The 27157-nt window shown below is 37.0% G+C and overlaps 2 protein-coding genes across 3 annotated transcripts in view; one reads left to right on the plus strand and one right to left on the minus strand.

The window, feature by feature from the left end:
- Ten-a (Teneurin-a transmembrane protein) overlaps window positions 1-27157 on the plus strand; it is a 928723-nt gene that overhangs the window by 34194 nt on the left and 867372 nt on the right. The gene's annotated exons all lie outside the window — the stretch shown is intronic.
- Window positions 347-18795, minus strand: LOC111513796 (uncharacterized). Its single transcript, XM_074176099.1, has 6 exons — window positions 18750-18795; window positions 15399-15533; window positions 8779-8969; window positions 4805-5042; window positions 2880-2996; window positions 347-573 (listed from the first exon to the last, which is right to left on the minus strand). Exons 2-6 carry the CDS (start codon window positions 15483-15485, stop codon window positions 412-414), a joined length of 795 nt encoding a protein of 264 aa, XP_074032200.1. The 5' UTR covers window positions 15486-15533; window positions 18750-18795; the 3' UTR covers window positions 347-411.

Consider the following 27157-nt stretch of genomic DNA (forward strand, 5'->3'; position numbering starts at 1 on the left):
TAGCTCTCATGAACTCCTGAAACTTTTGTATGAAACATTTTTGTGTATCTCCTTCAACAAACCAGATATTGCCTGTCACATAAAATGTGGGACACCCGGTATATACAATATCCCGAATATTTCATGAATATTCTTCGGGTTCTATTCCTGGAATATTTTTAATAGTACATATTCTGAGAATATTTCAAGATATTCCAAGAATGTTTCCCAGGAATGGTTGAAGAACATCTTTCGAAATTTCAGTTGATGCTTTTACACTTATGAATTGAATAAATAAATTAAGAGTTTTGTGTGGCGTCATGGAATTTTATGGAAATAAATGATGAAAAAAGTGAAAATTCACAGATTCTCATTGTGCTTTATTCCATTTTCCCCTATGGAATATTCCGATCACTTCACAATTTGATATATTCAATATAAATAAGCTACTGATCCGCCTCTTCTTTTGTCTGTCACACCTTCAAGTCGTCCATAATCATCTCTGCAGATGGAAGTTACTGCTGCAAATCCATCCGGTTTTGAGAACGTTAATTCGTGACCTATTTCTTGAAAACCATCAACAATATCTGGTTTCTGAAAAAAAAAAAATTAATGATAGGTATGTGGTAAAAAAATATACGTGAAATCGCTAATCATGAAGTGCTACAGGGCAGAGCGCGACCTTCGAAGCGCTACTTAAAGGCACGTGCCGCTGATCTCCCGGCCGGTACCACCGCAACCGTGATGTTCTTGCATTTTAAATCAGTAATGTCTAAGAAGATATATATTCAAATTACATGCTGTGAAGGGTCATAATTATCTATATTGAATGCACGATGTTTTTGAGGTAATTAATGGGATAAGGATTATTGTATTGCTTAAAATCGCTTCGGTAGTGAGCTATTATTTATCGAGGATGAAAAATGATTATTGTGGGTTAGATAGACATATACCATCGCGAACTTCTTTGTAGACCTTCCGAAGGAGTACAATTCTGTAGCACATTTTTTGATCTCGTAGGGTATAGGCAGCGTTTGCAATGTATGTCCAAGAAATGTTTTTATTCACGATATCAAATTAGAAACCCTAAAAAGAACAGTATTTCTGTACTATATTATGCATATTATATAAATATAAACCTTTCTCTTGAATCACTCTATCTGTTGAGAAACCCCGAGAAATCCGTTGCGAAGTTTTGAAGATCTAAGCATATATAGGGACAGATAGCGGAAAATGATTTTGTTTTCTACTATGTAGTGATTGAAAATCTATTGCAGCAGTTATATCGCCAACAGCATATGCAGGAATAACTTCAGTAAAGAATCCTGCACTGACACCTGAAAAGGGCACTGAAAATTTCATGATATTTGCTTTTCGTTTTTCTGAAAAAACCCCTAAGTTATTTTTGAATTTACCTCAATGGGCGTGCAACATATTTTCTTTAAAATCCAGACACTCCGGCTTCAAAACTATTCCAACTCAACTCTTTTAAACGAAGCTCGGTAATTTTTTACCAGCAAAAATTTTCATAATTTGTCGACCAACCAAAACTCCAACTTCAATCTTTGCTTCAGACAACTTTGAAAAAAATTCCTTTGAATATTCGATAGCTTCTGATTTTACATTCATTTTTTTCAAAACCATTCCACCAGCCTTAACCTGATATGCAAAGGATGTTATGTTGATGAGTCCAAACATGCTCCGCTATTACCAATTTGCTGGTTTTTCCTTGCTGTGTGTTTTTAATTGTGCTTGACAATGCGGACTTTTAATGGCCTCCTAGTTTCACCAAGGTAGGGTTTGCCACACTCACAGGGTATTCGGTAAATTTAATTGTTGGAATCGCAGTCCGCGTTTGGTGGCTTTGTGTTTCTGAGGCTAGTGCGGATATTGTTCCCAGATCTGTTTTACTTGGGCCCAATCCCTCTTATCCTTCATCACAGTCCTTTGATGTAGAGAAGTACAAGTATTGGTTGTGACAGCTTCTATTTCTTGTGAGGCTCTTTCTGTCTTTCAGTAAAAGTCTGTCCCACCATCACTTTGGAGTTATCATTCCGTTGAAGATCTTTTTTGATGATACCTAGTTTTTTGCCGAGACCTTCTTTCGTATCACAGATCCCGAAAGCATGGTCTATTAGAGTCTTGATGATTCCCTTCTGGTAGATGGATGGTGGTTGGATTTGTGAATCAGATTCTGTTGATTTGCTTCAGAAAGGTGTCTAGTTCTGTATCCCCATGGTTCCATATTATGGAGGTGACGTCAACGTATCTCAAACAGGCTCGAGGTTTCTTGTGAGCATCTTTATTGGCCAGAGTTCCCAACCATTCCATATATATGTTGGCTATAACTGGTGGAAGAATTGGCAGTCCCTCATCTTGCGCAATGAATTCGTCCTTTAGTTGGAAAAAGTAGTTCCGTACAGAGCATCCTAGTAATTCTATGATCAATTCTATAGATGAGTTCTTTCTATCTTCCTATCTATCTCTTTTTCTTTTTTCTTCACTTACGTTATCAAGGATAACTAACCATCGCGGACATGTGACGTCGAATATAAATGAAAGGATTCTTCATTGAACACTTTGTGAAATATAATGTTGTGTCATTGTTTGCGAATTTATATCTTGGAATAATATCACATGACTAACAATTAGCCATTGGAAAACATCATTTCAGTACCTGTTTGAAAATAGTTTTTCAGTGGAAGTAGTTGAACGGACAACATAACTGTAGAACAAGTTTAGCTTTCAGACTAGTTAATAGGCAATTCAGAGTGAGATTTAGTTTTATGAATTTAGTCAAGATCCCTGTCATGAATATTTATTTTTTCATGGGGGTAATAAATTATATTGATTGATTGAAAATATATACGTAACATAGGTAAAATATGAAAAAGGCTTACGGTTCTTAGAAACATGTTTTCTAGTTGTAGACTCATCGGAAAGAGCTGGTGGTGGATCCTCTCCTCATCTGTCGCATCTTCCAAATTATAACGGTAATATAGGCGATTGATGATAACCTGAAATAATGTCTAAACATTAATAACTGAAAATGGGGAATTAACATTTAGTTTCTTTGAAACTGGTCAAACCTTGAGAGGTCAATGAACATCTTTTTGGTAATTGCATTCAACAGTTGCCACACACAGAAAAGTATTTACAAAGGAACAATATCACTGAAGATATCGTCTATTTAAAAAACACCTTCAGATCGATGGAACAACCTTATGTAGATACAGGCAATGCTACAGTGGAAGCTTCCACGTAGCTTTCTCTGAGCTATATATGAATCCTGCACTGAAAGATCTATCAAAATGAGAAAACCCCTTCGAAAACATCAAATGTGGAAGACCAGAGAAGTTATCAGTCGCCCATTATATTTTGTAACAGAACTCTTCCATAGACTTCTGTTCATTAGTTAGAAAAGTAAACAAAAACAAGCATTTAGATGGCTATGACAGTGTAAAAATAAGTAAACATAATGATATCATCAATAAAGATGGTAAACCAACACCTAATACTATATTATAAAGCTTGTTGAAATGATATTTCATTCATCTGATTCACCTGACTATCAGATGAGGCAACATTTTGAAATTAATTCAAGACTAGTAGATAAGGCAACATTGTAAAATTAATTAATGACAATTTAGACGCAAATTTCACTTTTTTTTCAAATACCTGACGAACCAGCATGGTTTCATGAGAAATTGAAGCACGGAAACAGCTTTGTATGATTTCATATAACACGTAGTAACAGCCTTGGATAACAAACTACAATTTTTGGTTTGTTCATCGATTTTTCTAGAGCATTTGACTGTTTTGATCACTATGTGCTGATCCAGAAAATGCATCGCTATTGGGTTCATGGAGTTATCCAAGATTGGATGAGGTCCTATCTAGAGAACAGGACACGATCAGTGATAATCCAAGGTGTTCACAGTCAGTCCTTGGCCTGCAAGCAAGGAGTTTCAGAGGGGTCTATACTCGGACTACTGCTTCTTCTTATTTATGCGAACGACTTGATACAATATCTAAATAGGCTTCCGAAGTTACATACAGTTGCATATGCCGACGATACAAATGTTCTGGTTACTGATCGTGATACATTAGCACTTGCATTACTCCTCATATAGATTCACTATGTGTGAACTACGAAATAACTGTTATGCACTGAGATTTATGTCGAATCATTGTGGAAGAGGGGTTCTCCTAAATCAGTATTATGCAACTATTGGCTGTCATTTGCGCTATGAATTGGGGTATGAGCTCCTCTGCTGAAATAGTATTTATTTTACAAAAGCGTGCGGTTAGAATGATTCCTAGTTTAGGATGTCGACATGCAGAAGATCATTCAAAGAGCTGGAAATACTCACAGTTACTGGTCTGTTTATATATGAGAAGTATCTTTACGTTCATAAGAGTAGAGAAAAAATTTTGCGCAAACGAACAAGACCACCCATAGGCAACTAGAGCTAGAGGGTTGCTGATAGCAAATCCTCACCGAACCTCTATCAGAAGAGTCACCTATACCTTGGAACCAAACTATTTAACAAGCTAGATGTTTCTATTGAGGACTCAATGAATATCTGCATATTCGAAAGACAATTGAAAAAACTGCTACACCGTTGACGAGTTGTAATAGTTACTCTCGATAAAAAAATTGTTATTAACCCTCATATGTCCAGGTTAGTATCTGTCATGTTTTGTCATATATTCATTTGTTTTTAGTTGTTACTGTATGTAAATCTTCATTATAATGTTTTCATACTGTTCAACAAGTGAATCATTAGTATACAATATTCTAGCAGTTGAAGAATCAACTCACCTGAAGGACATTGGATATAATTTTGCTACCACCTGCTCCACCAATAACCATATATACGTAGCCGTTATTTAATATGATTGAAGGACACATGGATGACATTGGTCGTTTACCAGGTTCTATGTAATTTGTAGGGGAAGATGGAAAACCAAATACATTAGACTCGCCCGGGATTGAGAAATCATCCATTGAATCATTCAGGATGATACCTGTGCTTTCCGACATGAATTTTGCTCCAAATCTGTTAATAAATACACTTTCGTTGAGAGAAAATTTCAAAAGAATATTTGTGACAGTAGTGTGATAATCGATAAACAATAATCATACTAGAAAATTGAGCAGAACAACCGAATTATTCACCTTTTTGGAAGTTAGTAACGTAGGGTTATACTCCAGAGATTTGAAAATTTATGTAGGAAGCTATATATTTAGTAACGTTTCATGAAGTGCTAGTTTTCATTTATTCAGAAAGATTCTCAGTTCAGTCTGCAAGTTGTATTCGGGATACCTATTGTCGTAAGATGACGCTGTAAAACTCAAGGAAACTGAAGAGTTTATCAAGATTCAATATCTTGAATTTCTCTTAGGAATGAATTCGTCATGAATCATTCAGAAATGAAAGCTTCAAAAGTATTGTTGGCGGAAATAATGTGTAATTTTACAAAAATATTGATCTACACTTGCAAAGTTCTTTGGAAAAAATCCTATTATACAGTTGATGTTCTTTTGCTTCAAATACCAAGATCCTGAACTAGTTGTCAAAATTAATAAATTCAAAAGGGGTGAGCTGTATACTTCTTGTTGATCATTGAGGGTTTTGAAATTGGAGTTTTTATACAATTCATTAATTTTCAATGCTTCCGAAAAATGCATCAATTTTTCTTTATTGCACATATGGAATTTTTTATGTTTTCTTTGTGGTTTGCTTCTTGTAGATGTCCATATATAGCTGGATAATACATATGCTCCCGATATCTTATGTTGAAATTTCTGCTTGTCTGGCCTGCATAAGCTACAGAACATTCACTACATTCATGTCTGTATATGCACAATTTCTTCCATTTATCCCTTTTGGGTTTTGCGTTGAATAACATGATCCGTGAAAAATCCTTACTAGTAAATGATGTAATTATTATAAATTTTCAAATATGGCTTTTCAAGTTATTGGAGAGCTTTCCCCAAAAGCTTATGCTAGCATTTTGATAAAATAAATGAAAGCACGTTTGTCTAATTACCATTATTTATACGACCGGTATAAAACTGAGATGTGAAGTTTGAACACTCGGATTTATCAGGAGTAAGGACTTGTATTGGATAGAGAGGTAGTTGGGCGAACCAGGATGCCAACATTAAAATTTACCACTGAAAATTCTAGGGGTTGTTTAACTTAAAAATTCAAGAGAGGAGACCTACATAAATCGAGTTGCTCATTTAGGGGTATATATTTCTGGATTTTAATTGATTTCTCAATTTTCATGGCTTCCAACAAATTCATTTCATCCCTTTGTTACATATGTGTAGGATTTTGACGTTATCTTTATTTATCTTGTATTTTGATCCTTGAAGATGTTCGTACATTGTAGATTTTTTGTCCAAACAGACGTGTTCACGCAGCCTTATGTCAAATTTTCTAACAGTTTGGCCTGTACATACTGCAGAGCATTCAACACACTCTATTTATACAGGGTGTAACTAAATAAGTGTAAAACATTTAGGTTGGTGATAACTCATCGAAAAATAGATAGGATCTTTCATATAAAGAAATTTCATTAGAGCATCCCTTGTTAAGATACAGCCCCTTAAAGGAGGAACATAAAATCTGTATAACAATTTTTTTCACAAGCACTAAAGAAGTTACAATATTGAAATTAACCTGACGTTTTGTACTACCAAAAAGACACTCAGCCAGAAATTTATTTGGTTTACCCCATGGTTGTAAGGGGTGGAAAACGCAATCCCTAAAATTTATTTTCAATGTAACTTTTTGTCTTATTATTTGTTTACCATTTAAAATTTCATTTCCGATAGACTGTTTCATTTTAAACAAAAAATGTTACTTGAGATTTTTGCACAAAATAAACCAGTTCGTGGCAAAACATTATTTTACGGACAACTACAGAAACACATCGTCATAAATGCGAAAATACGAAACTAATCTATCTAGTAGGTCACTATAATCAATAGTAAGGATTAAATTGGTATGAAGCTGTCAATTTGTGAATTTTCGAAATTGAATTGATACTAATTGTGTGTTGTTGTTATTCTGTTCCTAATTTGTTACTTAAATAATTCACTTATTATTAAAATGGCATACACAAATTAGAAAATGGCTGATATGCATTACGTTTACGGTCTGTCGCAGGGAAATCGGTCAGAAGCTTCTAGAATATATGCTGAAATGTATCATCAACGGCAGCATCCTTCACATAGAATATTTGCTCGACTTCATTCACGATTACGAGAATATGGTTCATTCTACAGAAGAACGCAGGATTGTGGTCGCCATCGAGAAGTACGAACACCACAGCTTGAGGAAGCAGTACTCAATTTGATTGAAGAACAACCTGCTACCAGTACTAGAAATATTGCTATTCAGCAATTCACATGAGGTATTTCTAATTTTAAAGGAACAACTCTTATACCCTTACTATCTGCAACGAGTACAGGCAATGTTACCGCGAGACTTTCCGAACCGTCTTGAATTTTGCAATTGGATGCTGGAAATGATTATAATAAATTGTGTCTTTTTGAAGACGATAGAACTCATGGGCGAATGTAGTTTTTCTCGGGACAGGATTATTAATTTTCATAATTACTACATAAGGGCTGATGAAAACTCTCACGCTATTGTCGAAACTAACCATCAAGAACAGTTTTCTCTTAACATGTGGCTTGGAGTTGTTGGGGATGATTTAATTAGGCCTCATTTTCTACCTCCTCGATTAAATGGTGAGGCATACGTTCAATTTTCAAGAGAAGTGCATCCAGTACTGCCGGAGGAAGTTCCTTTGGGCGTCAGAAGGGATATGTTTTCTATGCATGATAGGGCTTCCGCCCATTTTAGTCAAGTAGCACGTCAGCATTTAACTGAAACATATGCAAATCAGTGGATAAGACGAGGAGGACCACATAACTGGCCCGCTCGATTCCCGGATCTCAATCCTCTCGATTTCTCTATTTGAGGCCATTCACAGCATTTGGTTTATCGTACTCCTGTTCGCGATGTAGAGGACTTTAGAAACCGCATCATCGATGCGTGCAGGATAATCAGAGAGACTCCCAGGAATATTTTAGCGGATACGTGGCTCAATGCGACGACGTCTAGACGCATGTGTAATGTCTTATGGTAGACATATTGAACATTTACTATGATTTCAAATGGTAAGCAAATAATAAGACGAAAAGTTACATTGGAAATAAATTTTAGGGGTTGCGTTTTCCATCCCTTACAACCATGGGGTGAACGAAATGAATTACTGGCTAAGTGTCTTTTTGGTAGTACAAAACGTCAGGTCAATTTTAATATTGTAACTTTTCAGTGCTTGTGAAAAAAAATGTTATACTAATTATACTGTTATACTCAAAAAACTTCATATTGCTGAACAGAGGACTAAAATCCTTTTCCAACAAGGTGCCACACGACCCCCTTTGCTATTTAAAATTTTTGAGGGGGTGCTTATAATTCAGAAGCGGTGCTGGAGGGAGATAATATTTTCATACTGTAAATTGTCAATTCAAGAATAAAAACCGACCTGTTTCAGGTTTTTTTCATATAGTACATAATAACGCTAAAGATGAATTTATTCCATACATATAGACAGCACTGTATGTCTATGTCTGGCTATAAATGCATTTTGAAGTTGATTATGGTACGTGGAGTTCGAGGAACTTTGAAATGACTCTGAAATGTCTCGTCAACTGTATTGAATGGGAATAGAAATTAGTAACTTCTTAAATGATCGATTTTATGCACTCACATATAATTTATACTGCTGGTTACCGAAACTACATCACCATTCGGAGCCACAACGCATATGTGGCCGGTTCCATGATCGTTTTTGTTTTCTGTAGAAGCTCCATAGTATAACGGATCTTGTGATGTTCTATTGTCGAATATCTTCTTTCTCTTCTCAACTGCATATTTAATGGATGTTATGTTGGCCAATACCTGTAACGTATATTCATTTGAGAGAGTGTAAACTTTCACGGCTGGAAATTATTGTGTCAAAGCTCTTCTCTAGGTTTTTTGGTCGGGCTCTGTAGGTTTTCAAATTTTATAAAACAACAATTCGTTCAGGTCAGTCTCAACTTATCTGAACTGTAGGGTGATGGACTGGTACCTATCAGAAAACAACTACTCCTCTGGCTAATACCTGGAATATATTCGACAGGTGTCAGTGTAGTTATTCCTGCATATGCTGTTGGGGATACAACTGCCGCAATAGATTTTCAATTATTGGAACACACTTGCAGACCGATTTCTGGCTGTTTGGCCACTCGTCAGTGCAAGGTGGTGTCTATCATCAACATGAAGTCTATCATTTCCGATAATTGAAAATCGAATTCGTTCAGAGTATCAAAACTTGGAAAATGGTTTTGACAATCACATTTATTTTTCGATAAGAATTGACAGAAGATATAATATATTTATAATAAAAATAATAATAACAACACATGCTATCGGGATGAAATTCGGGATAGACAAATGTGCAATGGTCCATCTCAAAAGAGGACGATGTGGGGACTACGGAGAGGATGCCGGAGAGATGTATACTTACCTCGGGGTGGAACAACGCCACTCACAAGAGGTAACAGCAGTGAAAAACTCTCTCCGCGGCAAGTATCAGCACAAACTTTGACAGATCTGGTCATCGGAACTCTCGGGGAAGAACAAAGTTCCTGCAACAAATATGCTTGCCGTTCCAATCTTACTCTACTCGTTTGGAGTAGTGAAGTGGACTCGGGAGGAGCTGTATCAACTAGACGTAAAGACCCGAAAAATTATGCATCTCAATAGGAGTTTGCATCCCAAATCGTCTGTTTCACGGTTGTACTTCCCCCGACAACAGGGAGGCCGTGGACTTTTGAGTTGAGTGTCTACATGACAGAATGGTGCTGGATACAGCCAATAAAGTCGTCAGGAGTTCGGACCCTCTTCTCTGCATGGTCTGTGACCATGAGAGAGCAGGAATTGGAGCATTTCTCTTTAGAGCAGCTGCCTGAGCAGCTGATGAACTCGGTATAGTTTTCGACACTGAACGAGGTGTCCACAACTTTGTCACCGAGTTGGAACCTGTTCAGCAAAAAGCTCAGATGAAAACCGCAGGGATCACTTTACTTCTGCGGAGACACAAGGATAAGCCAATGCATGGGGTTTTCTTCAATAACATTGGAGACCTTGGCTTATCAAAGCGCCTGACCTTCGCTTTTCTCAGGTTGAGTGGGCTGAAGTCGGAAACTAAGGGGTTTATCATGGTTTGTCAGGATGGTGTCTTCAACACCTATCTACCGCAGTCGCGTGATGGGTATAGAGGTTCCTGACACAAGGTGCAGGGCCTGCCGCGAGGCGCCCGAGACCCTAATGCACTTGCTATCAGCATGTCCAGCATATGCGGTCTCGGCCTATATCCATCGACATAACGCGGCCCTAAGAGTGCTATACTACCATCTACGGCACTTTTACGGTATTGACGAGACACCGGTGTTGCCCTACGCTACGGGGGATATTGAATCCGTTGTGGCGAACGGAAAATGCCGAATTTATTGAAACAATTCGTTCCCCACCCTCAGTCTCATACAAGCTAATAAGCCTGATGTAGTCCTTCTCGACCACCAGACCAAGACGATATTTGTCGTGGAGTTTTCAACTCCTGGCGAGATGAATATCGTCAGAAAAGAGGAGGGAAAACGGATAAAATATCGAGATTTTCTCTTCGAACTCCGCAGACTCTATCCAGATCACTCTGTCAAGATGGTCGTTCTGATTGTTGGAGTCCTTGGTGGAATGATGTCTTCTCTACTTTCGATTCATAAAATCATACCGGCTTGCCGCACTAAGGCAGAACTCTTATCCGCACAGATGCAGAAGGCTGTCATTCTTGGCTCACTGCGCTTGCTCAGGACACATGATTCGCGGACCCAATGCTCACTTACCCCACGGTGTGTGAAGTGGACATTGGTTGATAATGATGCCCCCCCCTCCCGAATGTATCGGGGCTTCGGGGGATAGGGCCTGACCAGCGCACACTACGGTGAAAAAGAAAATAATAATAATAATATTTTTCATTCAGTAGAACACAGGATTACAAAATTAAATGAAACCTATCAAATACGCTACAACATTTCCAATGCAAACTGCAAAGGCGGAGTTCATCTTGAGCACCTGGAGTGCACAAAAATGGTCTTTCACTCAACCTTTGGACAAACAGAATAAAAGAACGAAAGATCGCAGATAACTAATGAGAATTGAGTGAAACTATATGATTCACTATATGATTCAAATAACCGCTTTCTAGATATTAGAGGATTTCATAAATTAAAACAAATTTTTTCGAAAGGAGAAGGGTTTCATATTCTTAAAATCATTTGGAATAGCATTGTAAGTGGTCGATACATTATAGGAAAAACTTCTCTCAAACAATGATGATTTATGGATTGGTGGTGTACCTGTCGATCTTATATTCAGATTGTGAACGTCAGTGCGGAACACAATCTTTCTATAAAGGTACGAGGGAGTTTGGGTAGTGATTATTTTGTGATATAAGGTGGAGCAGTGAAGTTTTCGGCAAGATTTCACATTTAGCCACCCGGCTTCTCGTAGCTTATGACTGATGGGTTGACGCCTACGAATACCATAGATGAAACGGAGACAATAGTTTTGGATTTTTTGGATTTTCTGCATAGAGCTATAGACTGTATCGCAATAAGTAAAAGTAGAAAGAGCTAGAGACTCGCAAAGCATTTTTTTAAGATCCAAATTCAAAGTGGCCCGAAATCCAAACAAAATTTTCAGTTTCCAGATACTTTTACGAATGCATTCCGATATATGCTTTTCGAATCGTAAGGAGTAATCTATCCAGAGCCCAAGATTCTTCACCACATCACAAAACTGTACAGGAATGTTATTGATAGTAACACAAATATTTTTTTGGTGAAGAAGTCTGTCATTTCGCCTTCCGAATAGCATTGCCTTAGATTTATTTGGATTCAATGAGAGAGAATGATCTTTGGATATTTTGAAAATTCTATCAAGGTCTTCGTTGATTTTGTGACAACCATTCACTCTGATGGGTGGAAAGAATACATCACCTGAGTATCATCCGTATACATTTGTAGATAACAATGCGAGACAACATATTTGAAAAATGCTGTGAAAATTACATAGGGAATTGGTCCCAAAATAGATCCCTGTGGAACCCCACATGTCAGTTCTTTTGTTTGAGAAACCCTAGTATTGAGTACAACTCGTTGCTTTCGACCACTTAGATAGCTATCGAAAAACAAAACAGATTCTTCTGAGAGTCCAATATATCTTAGAATATGTTTCAGCGCAGAATGATTTAGGGTATCGAAAGCTTTCCAATAGTCTAAGAGAACTAGAACAGTAATCATTCCCGGGTCGGTTGCCTGGAAGATACGATCTGCCACATTCAGAAGGGCTGTCGCGCAGCTATGTTTTTTTCTGAATCCAGATTGAGTATTCGGCAAAATATTATATGTTTTCAAGAATTCCCCATGGTGATCTTTCATACTTCTTTCTAATAATTTCGAGACAACGGGTGAAATGCTGATTGGTTTCAGGCTCACTGACCACCTCACATTTCTGTAATTGGATCACATTAGCCAATTTCCACTGAATATTCAATGCAGAAGTTCAAGAGGTGAGAGATATATTCAATTTTGAGTGGACAACATAATATGATGAATCTTATGTTGAGACCGTCAGCACCTGCAGCCGTTGTTTTTATTGCCAGTAAATACTTGAGAAAATACTATATGCTATATTTCATATAGCATATAGCATTTTCTCAAAACAATTTTACAAACAAATCTCTAGTGTTAGGGAACGGAATCATTAACTGAAATGTTTAAGCTTTCGACATTATTTTCATTTCTTGAAGGACAAAAACAAGCACTACAGGAGAACCCTTATGGCGCTCTAAGAGCGATGCCTGTGCGAAAGTAGCGATTCAAATTGAATCGCTGGAAATTTAATCCTTGTCGAAAAAAATTCTTAGAAAGTTTATCACACACTAACGCAGTTCCCCGAATGAAGAGTTCTTGAACAGTGAAGCTCGAGTTATATTGAGTTAGAACTTGAAACGATGAAGTTCGTCGCGTATTTCTGATATGTAACACTCTTGGCGCTAGCGTCGTTGGAAAACATACACGCATCTTCCTTGAATTTCATCTTGAACCAGTGTTCTTCCTTGTGGATGATCTCAGCTGGAAACCACTAGATGTTTCTCTTGTGCTCGGCAACGCGGAATCTCAGAGGCCTCTTAGTTTCTCCGATATAGGATTTGCCACACTTACAGGGTATCCAGTGGAAGCAATTTTTGGAATCGCAGACTGCTTTTGGTGGCCTTGTTTCCGTGAGACTGCTATGGAGGGTGTTTCTGGATCTGAAGCAGGTTCTGATGTTGTAGTTGAACCGAATTTTTACAATTCTTTTCCACAATCCTCTGTTGTAGAAAAAAGCAAGCACAGGTTGTGGCGGCTAAACTTCCTCGTGAGACTCTTACTGTTTTCTAGCCAAAATATGTTCTACTTTTAGTTTGGAGTTACCATTACGTTGGAGATATTTTTTGATGATACCTAGTTCTTTCTCGTTATCTTTCTTTGTATCACGGAGCTTGGAAGCACGATCTACTAAGGTATTGATGATTCTTCTTCTAGTAGATTGATGGTGGTTACATTCGTGATTCAGATATTATCCCGATGAGTGGGTTTTCGGTATAAAGATGTTTTCCATTTCGTGTTGGCCTTCTTCACCAATACGTCTGAGAGTGGCAATTCGTTTTGAAGATGAGTAAAGGTCTTGCACTGTTGATGTGCTTCAGAAAGGTGTCTAGTCCTGTATTCCTATGGTTCCATACTACGTGTACGTGTCGTCAGCATATCTCAACCAGACTCGGGCTTGTAGGCTTCTTCCAAAATATTTTTATCCCAAAAAGCGAGTCAGCAGCCTCATTGCCTTCCAGGCCAGTATGGCCAGGAATCCAGACCAGAGACAGTGTTAGGATTTTCTATCGAGGAGAGTTGTTTTTGGTAATTTGCTACCAATTTAGACGTTGCTCGGTAGGAACCAAGAGCGTCCAACGCCGCTTGACTGTTCGAGAATATTTCTATTGACTTGTTTATGAGGTTGCATTTTTCCAATCTCTCTACACACACAATTCAGTAGCGTAAATTCCAGCTTGAAATATAGTCGCGTAGATCGACCCGCTGCCACAAGTAATTCGGTCTACCACGGGTGTTGCTGAAAGTTCTCTGGGGTCTTTAGTCAACTTTGAACTTTGTCTGATGGTTTTTTGGCCTGAATATTTGTTTCACATCGTGTTTCTTCAAAATTCCTCCAATTCATTCCCTAACATTTTCAACATAGAGAAGGAAAGTATTACCTTTGACCAGCCTAACTGAGATTACTTTGGCTTTCTCTCTGGTGGTCAGCTCGAATTATCCTTCTAAGAAGGCTAGAATCCTTTGGGTTTCTCATTTCACTGTGAATTGGATTTTTGGTTATTGACATTATCAAAGACTCTCGTTCCTTTCTCTAGAGTGTTGCTAAGTCGAGTTTCCTGAATTGGGCAATAAAATTTACATTCCTTGACTTTGTTCTTTCGTCATTTTGCCAAAAATTAACGGGCGATGACAATGATTTCAGAAAGGAACATTCTGGTGAAATGAAAGTTGTTTTTCTGTGGAATTGAAATGGATTAATGGAGGTACGTTGCATGTATTGCAAGAAGGTGTGATTTCATGAGGTTGTATCATTGCAAGTGGCCGTATATTTCGAATTTTGTCTTCAGATTTTTGATCAGTAGATGAAAATATGTTGGACTAATCAAATATTTCTCGAAACCAGCCCGAGCCCAAAAAACCATAAGATAGAGGACATACTATATTTAATGCAGGTTATGAAAGGTATGTTCAGGAAATGACGAAAGTTTTAAATTTTTGGAAAAATTTCCATTTAAATATTCATCGGCTTTGATGTAGTCGTCTCTCAAACGACAATCTTTGGTATAGCCTGAAGCATCATTTTAGGATTGCTTTCGGACAAAAAATCATGAACAAGCAATGAAATGTTGGTAGGTGCATTATCGTGTTGCATGAATTGTTTCAACATGAATAGGGGTGTTTTTTTCGGATTGTTTTGAAGAAATTATTGAAGACTGATTGTAGCGGCTGCAACAGATGAAGTAGAGAATGAATACAATTGAAAATTTCATCATATTTCTGTAGCCTGTACCATTTCGAATAAAAAAATGACAATGATGATCACCAAACTTGTGAAATTCAAAAATTTCTGTTACTTTTAGAACACATTTGGAATTGATCCTTTCTTGCTTTGAACACAACTTTATTCACTTACATTCCTACTTCGGCACATCCTACTCCGCCTGCTGCTACAACTCCTTTGGGAATTCGTTCTGTGTGGGAAAAGGAGACCTCCGTGCATAGTAAGAAAACTGAAACTAATAGTATTGATGTCGCTGATCTGTCGAAGCTGAAACGTAAAACAGGAAATAGTTAATAGAAAATATTGCAGAAGTAAATCATTGAATTTTTTTGACGTTTACTCACTATGAAATGTTTCGTTTGACATAAAAAATGGATATGTGGGAAAAGTGATGCAAAAAAAGTAAGAATGATAAAAAAGTTCTTTTGACAATATTTAGAAGTTTATACGACTTCTATTTTGGAAAATTGGTGTTCCTGTGAAACACTTCATTTTGAATAACCAAGTATAGCTGGCATAATTAGTTGAGTTGTGGAATTGGCCGCGGTGGTAGTGCGCCCGACTCACGATCGGAAGACCGTGGGTTCAATTCCTGCCTCGACCAGATATTTATCTGGTTGAAGCTGGAATGATTCTGCAACCGTTTTAGGAATCACACATTAAAAGGTAAGACCTCGTTAGTCCTTAGCTCGCACACGTTTCTCAAATTCTGAGACTTGTCGTTCGTATGGGGGCGACAGCTGATTAACGACAGGACACCATCGAGTAAAAAAAATTCTTTGCTTGAGGACAAGTACTTTCGAACTTTGATAATTGATAACGGCAATCTTGTTGAAGCTATATCTGTCAAATTAGTTATCATTTATTCAGGGTAAAAATAATGATGATCGTCTTTATTATTTTCAAAAAATATATAAAAAACAAAATTGAGGAAATACATCACGAAAATTTTTGAAAATAAAGGGCGAAGTTCAGTTCAGTTCCTTAATCAATTCAACAACTGAACTGTTCTTCAACTCAACCCTAAAAAAATACCTCTCTATTGAATTTTCTTATAATAAAAAAAAAGAAAAACATACAAATTTGTCCACACTACGGCAAGTAAGTTTACAGAAGTAGGAGCAAACCGATGTGAAGTTCTGAAAAGCATTCGGTTTCACAAACACACATGATTTCTTTCACTGCTATCTATCCAACAGAATATAGTTTGACAGTTCAACAAAGTATCTTCCTTCAAATTCACCGCTTTTTCGGGAGTTCCGTAGGGCTCGATTTTGAGACCTCTCCTTTTCGTGTTATTTTTTAATGACGTTTCTCGGTATGTCGGGCATTCTCAATTTCTCCTATATGCCGATGATCTAAAGCTGTTTAGAAGAATCGAAAGCGAAAACGATTCTGATATGCTTCAAGAGGATCTCAATGATCTATTTACTTACTTTTCAGTATCTGACCTATCTCTCAACGAAGCTGAATGCAAAATAATGAGTTTCACATGAAAGAAGTCACCTACTATCAAGGACTGTTTCATCAATCATACCAATTTACATAGAATCAATGAGATGAAAGATCTCGGGATCATTTTTACTGGTGTGTTCAGTTTCTCTCGGCACATTGAATACTTAATATCTGAATGTTATAGAAAAATGAGCTTTGTCTTAAAATCTAGCCGTGAAAAGTATGAAAGCGGCTGCCAAGACCACACGGAAACAACAAAAAACTCGAGATACACCGGTCATATTGCATAGACCGGTGTATCTCGGTGTATCTTGACCGAAAATTTAAAGTATGCGGTTTGTTTATTGATTTCTCAAAAGCGTTCGATTGTGTAGATCACGGGTTATAAATTTTGAAAATGAATAGACTTGGGGTGCGGGGAATTGCTCAAGATTTGATAAAGACATATTTTCAGAATAGGAAACAGCAAGTCATTGTACAAGGTGTGAAAAGTCAATCAATAACAATAAGACAGGGTGTTCCTCAAGGATACATATTGGGACCACTTTTCTTTTTGATTTATGCTAACGATCTAGTAAAATATCTTTATGACCTTACGATGGTACATATAGATGCATATGCAGACGACACCAACCTTTTGATTAAATCAAACAATCCCATAGTACTTATGGAAAAGAAATAACTGAATTGGTCTATAAAAAATAATTACATGGGCTACTGGAAACCATCTACCACTCAACATCGACAAAACAGTGGTAATGAAATATTCGCTACGTAATATGAATGACTGTCTTAGTATATTTAAATATAACGATCTGGAGTTTACATCTTCCTCAACAACAAAAATGCTTGGGCTCACTGTAGATCACAGACTTACGTGGAACCCACATATTGACCTACTCTGCGTATCATATAAGATACGGAATTCTAAATTGTGGGACGGGATCTTCTGCACAAAGAGTTTTTATACTCCAAAAATATGCAATTCGAATAATTGATGATCTAGAATGGCGACAGTCATGTAGAGATTCCTTTAAGAAATTGAGAATTCTCACTCTTGTTGGTTTGTATGGATATGAATCATGTGTTTATGTATTCAAAAATATATCTTCATTTGAAGCGAATCGACAAAATAATGGCTACTCAACTCGAACAAAAAATTCATTGGTAACTGCAGCACATCGAACCACACTTTTTCAAAAAAGTCATCTATACCTTGGCCCAAAATTTTTCAATAAGTTGAACAGCACAATAAGAGACTCGCCTAATATATCGATTTTTAAAGCACGATTGAAATCTCAAAAAAAAAACTGTTATACCATCAATGAATTTTTTTCAAATCAATAATTCTTCACTCTAGCCAGACCCTTTCATATGTATCTTAGACTATAAATGTTTTGAATTTGTATTGTAATATTATATTTATTATGTTTTACACTCCATGTGTATGTTTGACTGTAAATGTTTTTTAATTTGTATTGTATTTTGTTTATTGTGTTTTAAACCTTATGGACGTCTTCCTTGTTACTGTGTTCTATTTTGTGGAAGGAATTTTATACTTTTCAACAAGAGAAGTTGATGAATATTATTATTATTATTATTATAATGTCAAATTGTGAAACATTCTCTAACTCTAACGACAACGAAGACAAAATTATGGCTTCCTATCACCACTGAAGTACATTAGGAGATGAATGTGATACTAATAATCTATCAGCTTTTCTCAAGAATATTAATATGTTCCATGCTCTCTAAGTCTCTATAAATATATCTACAAGTCGCTGAAGACCCAAGAGGTCAATGCGACTGTTAAAGAATAAATGACAAAAATTTACTGTGAGGACCGAGTGAATCTTTGCAGCGAAAATTTCAGCAAAGTTTGAAGCTTTATAACACTTACAACAATGAGTCGATTGCAAACTTTCATTTTATAGAGTATTTCATTGAAATATTTCTTTGGAATATGAGCCTATGACTCTCAAATGGTCGTCACTAACTACTGGGATTTTTCACAGAATTTTCACTCACCTGAAAGTGAATAACATGATGATGGGAGTTCCACTTGCTACCAAGCTCTTTTGGAACCTGGAAATATGTATATGTGAATGCTTTCATGACTTATATAGTCATTATTTCTTGAATAATGAAGATGCTTGAAAATGCAAAATATGTTAATTGTTGAAGATGTTGTTGAAGAGTCCCAAAGCGGGACTCTGATTTTGAAATAATAGCCTTGTTATTGTTATTCTTGCATGAAATACATGCAAGATATAGTGCATTATATAGGCTAATGAATTCTGTAGAAAACCACTGATTGGTTTCATGTTTCCTAAGTTACCATAAAATATGTAGTTTGCTTATTACCAGCAAAAAACTCAAAGGATATTGAGAACTTATATTTTCGAAAAGTTAACTTTCGATAATTCCCCAACGGCACCAGACGATTTGAATGTTGGTTAGGTTCTGAAGCATCAATTTTTATTCCTTGGCCAGCAGTTTGACATACACATCTTCAGTATTTAAGATTTACAAGGCTCACTGGGCATTGACAGATGAATAATAGATATAATATATTGGGTTGATATAATATAATATAATATAATATAATATAATATAATATAATATAATATAATATAATATAATATAATATAATGTAATATAATATAATATAATATAATATAATATAATATAATATAATATAATATAATATAATATAATATAATATAATATAATATAATATAATATAATATAATATAATATAATATAATATAATATGATATAATAATGTTTTACATACCTCACTTATTTTATTCCCCAACAAAAGCAGGTGTTTCACATTATAATCTTCATTACTGGAGTTTTTTCCCAACACCATAATACACTTTGTTCTCGACGTTAGTAAAATTTTGCAAGAAAATACAATTTTGGATAGTACCGCGGCGACTACGTACTTTAGTGATTTGTTTCATTGGGCCATTCATCATTGATGTTTGTTTGAAGGTGATTGACAATGCTTCATGATGAATTTCACTAGTTCGGACTTCCATTGTCTAATGAATAAAATGATTAGAAATCCCTGAAATAATAAAAAAAGAAGAATTAAAAACGAATAGCTGCAAAAAAACCTGAAACGAAATAATAGTGAAATAAAATACAAGTGAAAATAGAACAATTGAACAAAAAATAAAAATGAAGAATTGAAAATGACAAATGAAAATAAAAAGTTGAGATTTCAAGCCAAGTTAGTTCACCATGTTTCGATTGTTAGTATCTACAATTGTCTTCACAATCGTCATCACTCGAAGATGATTGTAGATACTAACAATAGAAACGTCGTGAACTAACTTGGCTTGAAATCTCTCAACTTTTTATTTTTATTTCTTCATTTTTGTTTTTTGTTCAATTGTTCTATTTTTACTTGTATTTTATTTCACTATTATTTCATTTCAGGTTTTTTTACTTAATATAATTGTTATTTTCAGCTATTTTTTTTTAATTCTTCTTTTTTTAGGTGTTTCAGGGATTTCAAATCATTTTATATATTAGACAATGGAAGTCCGAACAAGTGAAATGCATTATTGATGTTCAATGTTGTCAATTTTTTTTTTGTTTTGTTATACTGATATCAGGTGAGGTATATGTATGTCAAGGTCGCTAAAATTATCCTCTTGGTGCGATACTTCTTCCTCATGCTATGTTGTGCCCAAAATTCAAAGAATGTTTCAAATCAAAACAACGATTTCGAACTGTCATTAGTTATTTGAAATAAACTTCTGTTAGAAATCCAATAATTATCATATCACATCGATATTGCGTGATGTTTTCATCATTCTGGGATGTTTACCATCATATACTGAGTGTATGTTCGTATAGCTCCCGCCATATAGAACGTGATCTGTGATTTATGCTGTGTGGTGGAGTATGCAAAAAAGAGGATCTTCCGGTGAGATATCGGTGCTGCCCACTAAGAGCGCCCGTACTCTAGCCACATTTTACGGTCGGATCGACCACACAATTGCAGTGGCGTTCCAGCGAACTCAAGCCGCTCATAAGAAATACTGTACTACACGTACACAGGCGTTCACGAAAGTCAAATCAGGCTTCTGCAGTCAACTTGCTGCTGATCTCCGCCGAGATGTCATCGCGGCATCCGCCGTACACTAACCACAAACTTGCAGTCGTACCCAACCGCGTACATAATGGTCTCACAGCATTCAATTTTTGATGTCAGTTGCCTCAACTGCAAGTGCGGTTTATATGACCGCAAGTCGACCACAAAAATGTGGTTGGGTCAACCGCGAAGTGCAGTCAACGTGGCCACAATGTTGTGGTTGCTTTAACTGCAAATATGTGGTCCGTGTATGGACGGACAAAGACCTTTCCGACTACCATATCTTTTTCTCATTGTACATAGTTTAAGATTTCATTTTCCACTAGTGTTGGGATTGAGAGAAAAAGTTCTCCTATTTTAGGATTGGTATCCTGCCTCTTCTGATGGATCAAAAGTGGCCGAAAGTCACGTGGCTGGCACTGTTAATTCTCATAGAGAACCCGCACAACAACACAGGTATTACATCTTTTTGACTAAAGAAAAAGGAGGTACAAGAAAATGGCATCCCTCAATGAACATCTCTTAGTGTTACACTGTTTCTTGTAGCTATGAACAACATTCTCAAAGACATCAAAATGCCAGTGAAGGCCAACCTTTATGCAGATGACCTAGTCTTGTACGTTAGTGGAAAAAATACCAAAACAATATGCAACCTTCTACAGCAAGCAATAAACAGCTTACAAACATGGTCCCGATACTCAGGATTTCGCTTTTCTTCGAGCAAATCTAAAGGTAAGATCTTTTCAAAACGAACTGATGACAGCATTCCAGTCCTCACTCTGAACGGGGAGCAGTTGAGCTTCACTGATAGGATAAAATTTCTTGGTTTGATTTTTGATAACAAAATGAAGTGGAATCATCATATGGCTTTCCTCAGAAGGTCTTGCACGAATGGTCTCAATTCAATGAAGGTTCCAATACTTCCTGGAGGGCAGAAAATACAATTTTGTTGAACCTTTATCGAGCCTTAGTACGATCCAAACTAGACTATGGATCCATAGTCTTTTCAACAGTAGAGAAATCTGTTCTGAAAGTGATTGACGTCATTCATCACACAGCCATTAGAATTGCTATGGGGGCTTTCTACCGGACTGGTGCAGTCCGGTAGAAAAGCCTACTTGTAGAAGCAGGAGAACAACCCCTCGAGCTCAGTCGCCAATACCTAACATTGAAGTATGCTGCCAGAATATTAGCCAATACATACAATCCTACATATCGAAATACCTTCTCAAACCGATACGCACGCATTTTCCCACAAAACAAAGCCATACCCACACCACTATATGCCCAAATCAATAAAATAGCTACTGCCTCATTCAACTTCTGTAACACATATCCTATAAACATCCAAATTCCACCTCCCTGGACGATTGATCTTCCCAAGTGCAATACTCAATTGATCGCTCTTTCGAAACATAGTACATCGTCAGCTGTTATACAGAAATCATTCTCTGAGTTAGTCGCATCAAAATACCAATCTTTTAACCACATATATACAGACGCCTCCAAAACAAATGATGGGGTTGGTGCAGCAGTTATAACGAACACGAATAATTATACTTACCGCCTACCTCCAGCTTCCAGTATCTACACAGCTGAACTACACGCCATTGAAACTGCTCTAGCACACTGCAATAGAACCGAAGGCAACTCCGTGATATTCACGGACTCGCTTAGTTCAATAAAAGGACTTCAACAACTATACCCCAAAAATGCCATTCTTCTTCGAATCAAAACAGAACTTGTAGAACTAACCAACAACAGAAAAAGAGTGGAAATAGTCTGGGTACCATCCCACACAGGCATTAAAGGCAACGAAATCGCTGACGCAGAAGCTAAAGCTTCCATTTCATATCCAGGAACATATCAAAACTCCCAGGTTCTACACGAAGATCTATATAACGACATAAAAAAACATATATTCAAACGATGGAAGGAACGGTGGAGCTTCTTAACCCCCAATAAACTCAGGGATATCAATCCAAACCTAGTTATCAACAACTACCGCCCTCTCAGTCGTAGACAGCAAGTCATTCTCACCCGACTACGCATTGGCCACACCCGGTATACTCACCTACATTTAATCAATGCCTCAACTGCAATTTTGATCTAAGTGTTGAGCATATTATCATGGAATGTCCCAGCTACCAAAACGAAAGACGTATATCCGGCTTAGGAAATGAATACTCCAGTATCCTAGATATCAAGAATATAGACTCACTGTTGTGTTTGTTCCACCGCTAATAACCTAGCTGGTTGATGCGGTATAATTGTAATTAAAAAAAAAGGAGTAAAATGCAATGATCTATCTCCTATAGGGTTCGTAGTCAGAGGTTTAGTAGTAACCACCTATGAGGCTTCTTTCATATGCTGAAGATCTAGAGTCCTTACAGTTTCCGTCATCTAAGGCCAATGTATACTTTCCTTATGCTTCGCAGCTGAGGAGGCACCAACAGAACTGTTTCGTTATAGATACCACTGTTGCCCTATATACAAACCTGAGGAGTCCTTTGAGCTGAGAATATATTTTTCTCGCATGTTAACCTGACTACATCATATGGCTGAGAGCATATTTCATCAATTCCGGTGAGTCCGTTCCATAAAACCATATGTATTGAAGAATACCACCAAGAATTCAATCCAGTCAATTGTTATGAGTATTCATATCCATCTAATAGTATAGTAGTCACCTTTCATCCAATTTACATCATCACAATATCATCATTGAATATAGAACCGAATATAGACCAGTTCATTGAAAACCAAAGTGCACCGCTGTATAATTATCTTCATTATGTCACATTTAGTTTTATTGATTAGATCTATGTTATTCAGGTAGTTAACTGATACAAATAGGTGATTTTGGTCAGTAATTAATCATTTTGAAGTTGAAGTTACTGTTTACCAATATAAGATTTTATTAGTTTTGGTTGCCTTTTTGATATTCATGTATTTGTATAATATTGGGAAATTTCAAGTGAAATAGTGATTGTCACTTGATATTTTTGAGATGATCAAACACAGGGGAAGGGGGGGGGGGCATAACGGGGACGCGAGGCACGATGGGGCCACCCATACATACAAGTAACCGCGTTTTGTTTTCACTAACAGGCGACCATTTTTAATCAGCGTTCAGTCCGCGAGTGACGCACGAGCAGACTGCATGCTTTTGTTTCTTACGACAAAAAACATTTTTCGACGTGTTTTCATCTGATTTGGTGTTCTTACGAAAATAAACGTAACCAGGTAAGTGTTTAGTTGATCACTGTACATTTTTGTAGTGTTGTAGTGCCCCTTAACTGCTGTTCCCATTATGCCTCTTTGATCTAAAAAAATGCTTTGCTCATTTGATCATAAGTCTTATCTTGTTTCAGGCTTAAAAATGGTGAGAACGTATAAAAAGAAAATCTCGAGAGGCAGTTGGTCAATAGAAAGCATGAAACATGCAATCAATGCCGTTTTAAGCAAATCAGCAGGCTACAGAAGAGCAGCCCAGCTATACGGTGTTTCACAGACCACTTTGGAATGTCACATGGCCAAAATAAAGAAGAGTGTGCTCTCTCTTAACTCAACTCTAGGTAATTTTAAGCCAGTATCTTCGAAACAAGAGGAAGATGAGCTCGTGAGGTTTATTGAAGAAATGGAAAAACGTTTGTTTGGTTTGACCACCGTCGTTCTACGAAAACTAGCGTAACAGTTGGCGGAAAAAAATGGTAAGGCACCGCGATAAAGAGATAGCTGGCGTAGATTGGATGAAATGATATTTGAAGCGTCACCCGGAGTTATCCATCCGAAAACCAGAAGCACGAACTATAAGGTTCAACAAAATGGCTGTGGATAAGTTCTATTCTTTGCTTGGGGAAGTATATGACAAATAAAATCTGACGCCAAACAGAATACACAATTGCGATGAGACTGGAATATCATGTGTGTCTAAAACAAAGAGCAAAATTATTGCAGGAAAGGGAAGAAAACAGGTAGGATCGCTTTCATCAGCAGAACGAGAACAAACGATTACGGTTGATATATGTTTTAATGCAGCTGGAACATATATGCCTCCCATGTTAGTATTTCCTCGACAAAGAATGAAGCAGGAGTTATTGGATCGAGCTCCTCCAGGAACGACAGCAGAATGCAATGTTCGAGGCTGGATGACAACTGAGACCTTTATGACATGCTTCTAACGATTCGTCACCTTTTCAGGAGCATCATTAGCTACACCAGTCTCACTTCTTTCAGATGGTCATGTTACACATACGCAAAACAAAGAAGTAATTGAACATGCACGCAAGAATGGTGTCATAATGCTTTGCTTTCCCCCGCACTGCACTCATAGGCTGCAACCCTTAGATGTTGGCTTCATGAAATCATTGAGTGTATATTATGACCATGCTTGCACTAACTGGTTAAGGTTGCACCTGGGGCGTGTAATAACAACTTTTTAGATCAGCGAAATATTTGCTGATGCTTATATTCAAGCTGCAACAATATCTACAGCTATCAATGCGTTCAAAAAATGTGGAATAGGGCAATTCAATCAAAACAACTTTTCAGATTCTGATTTTTTAGCTGCATCAACAACAAATGTTCCATTGGTAAATGACGAGCCCGAAATAGCTCCTGCAACTGATGAAGATCAGCAACAACAATCGCCTTTCCTTGAAATCCCCCTGCATCACTTTTTCCTGCTATGACCCCACCCCTCAAAAGATCTCCTATTTCACAGTCTTCACAAGGAACTTCTATCAGAGCCTCAGCCTGGACTATCACGACAAGATGATAGCCTAATCCGATCTTCGATCCGTAAAGTTTGTCGTGATTCAACAACGACTTTTGAAAATGCTTCTCCTAAAGATATTCTCGCAATTCCAGCAGTGCAACAAAGAAACCAATCGAGAAAAAATTATCGCAGAGGAAAAACTGTTATTCTTACTTCAACACCCTACAAAAACGAACTTGAAGAAAGAGAACGACTTCGACGGACGAAGAAATGTTCAAATCTAAAAGAAGGGTTGAAAAAAGGCTTAAAGGAACAAAAGATCAAAAAAGTTCACTCCGACGTTGAAAATATAGATAAGGACGCTTTATGCATTTATTGCATGGACCTTAATCATAATTATTTGAAGTCTTCGGAAGGTTGGGTGGCCTGTCATTTTTGTGGATGTTGGGCACATACAGCCTTTGCAGGTGTAGATGACGACAATGAAGAAGAAATCCACATCTGCATATTTTGTGAGACAAAATAACTATGTACCCCGTACTGCCCCAAATTGGTACCCCATACTACCCCTACCCTGGGGCATGATGGGGTTTTCACTACGGTTTCGTAAAATTAAAATAAAAAAAATGTTGATTGTTTTCATCACCAAATTCATTGCCAAATGATTCTCTAATGTGTTACCAAAGGGTTGTGATTAGTTTCAATTAATAAATATATTTAATAATTTTTAATTGTTTATTTCCCTCAACGTCCCCTTTATGCCCCCCTTTCCCTAATTAGTTATCCTTGTTTGAACTTAGTCTTCTCACTAAGCTTAACGTACCAACCCATCTGTCCCACTGAGCTATCAGTGTCTAGTTTCTACGGTTTCAAACTGGGCACTTGAAACACTTATTTTCTGTGGCCAACTTTTGAAATTCAAGACATCAGCGGAAAATCTTTTGTTGTTCCATATTTTCTAACTATCCTCTGAACAGTTTGAAAAGGCTAAAAACCAACTTGTTGATAATCTTCAAGAGGAAGATTGAACTGTTCAATCTTCCTCTTGAACTGTTAATCTCCTGTTGAAGTGTTTAATTTTCTTGTTTGGCACAATAATGTCGCTGGAATTGCGAAGTCTGCTTCTCAGAAGCTTGGAACACTGTTCCGAACCAGAAAACATCGATGATTTGAAGTATTGTTCTCATGCATGGAGCTTCGCGCCCAAACATACCCTGAATTTGCTGGATCCCATCCAGAAAAGAGTCAATCTTGGTGACTTGGTATATTTGATTCCACCAAGAGCGATACATATCAGAAATATGCGACGGACTGTGGCTGCTCATTGTTTTGAGGTTCAACTCAGTACTTTTCAAGGACTTCTTCATTTGGATACTTGTGTAGTGAACTTCCTGAGAAAGTTTTTCAAAAGGATAAAAAAAACGTCCATGAAATTAGATTTCAATTTCTGGTTCTCTTCTTCAAATTGTGTTATACTGAATGGACTTTGGACATTGATAAGGAATATGAAAATACTCCAGAGTTGACAGAAACCTGAATTATTCAATTCGACGGTGAGAATAATGAATTTGGAAACGGAGAAGCTTCAATTCGAACTATTCTGTT

The sequence above is a fragment of the Leptinotarsa decemlineata genome, unplaced genomic scaffold (assembly GCF_025532065.1).
Source record: "Leptinotarsa decemlineata unplaced genomic scaffold, Ldec_3_MD MMD2_tig00001621_RagTag_RagTag, whole genome shotgun sequence".
NCBI lineage: Eukaryota > Metazoa > Arthropoda > Insecta > Coleoptera > Chrysomelidae > Leptinotarsa > Leptinotarsa decemlineata.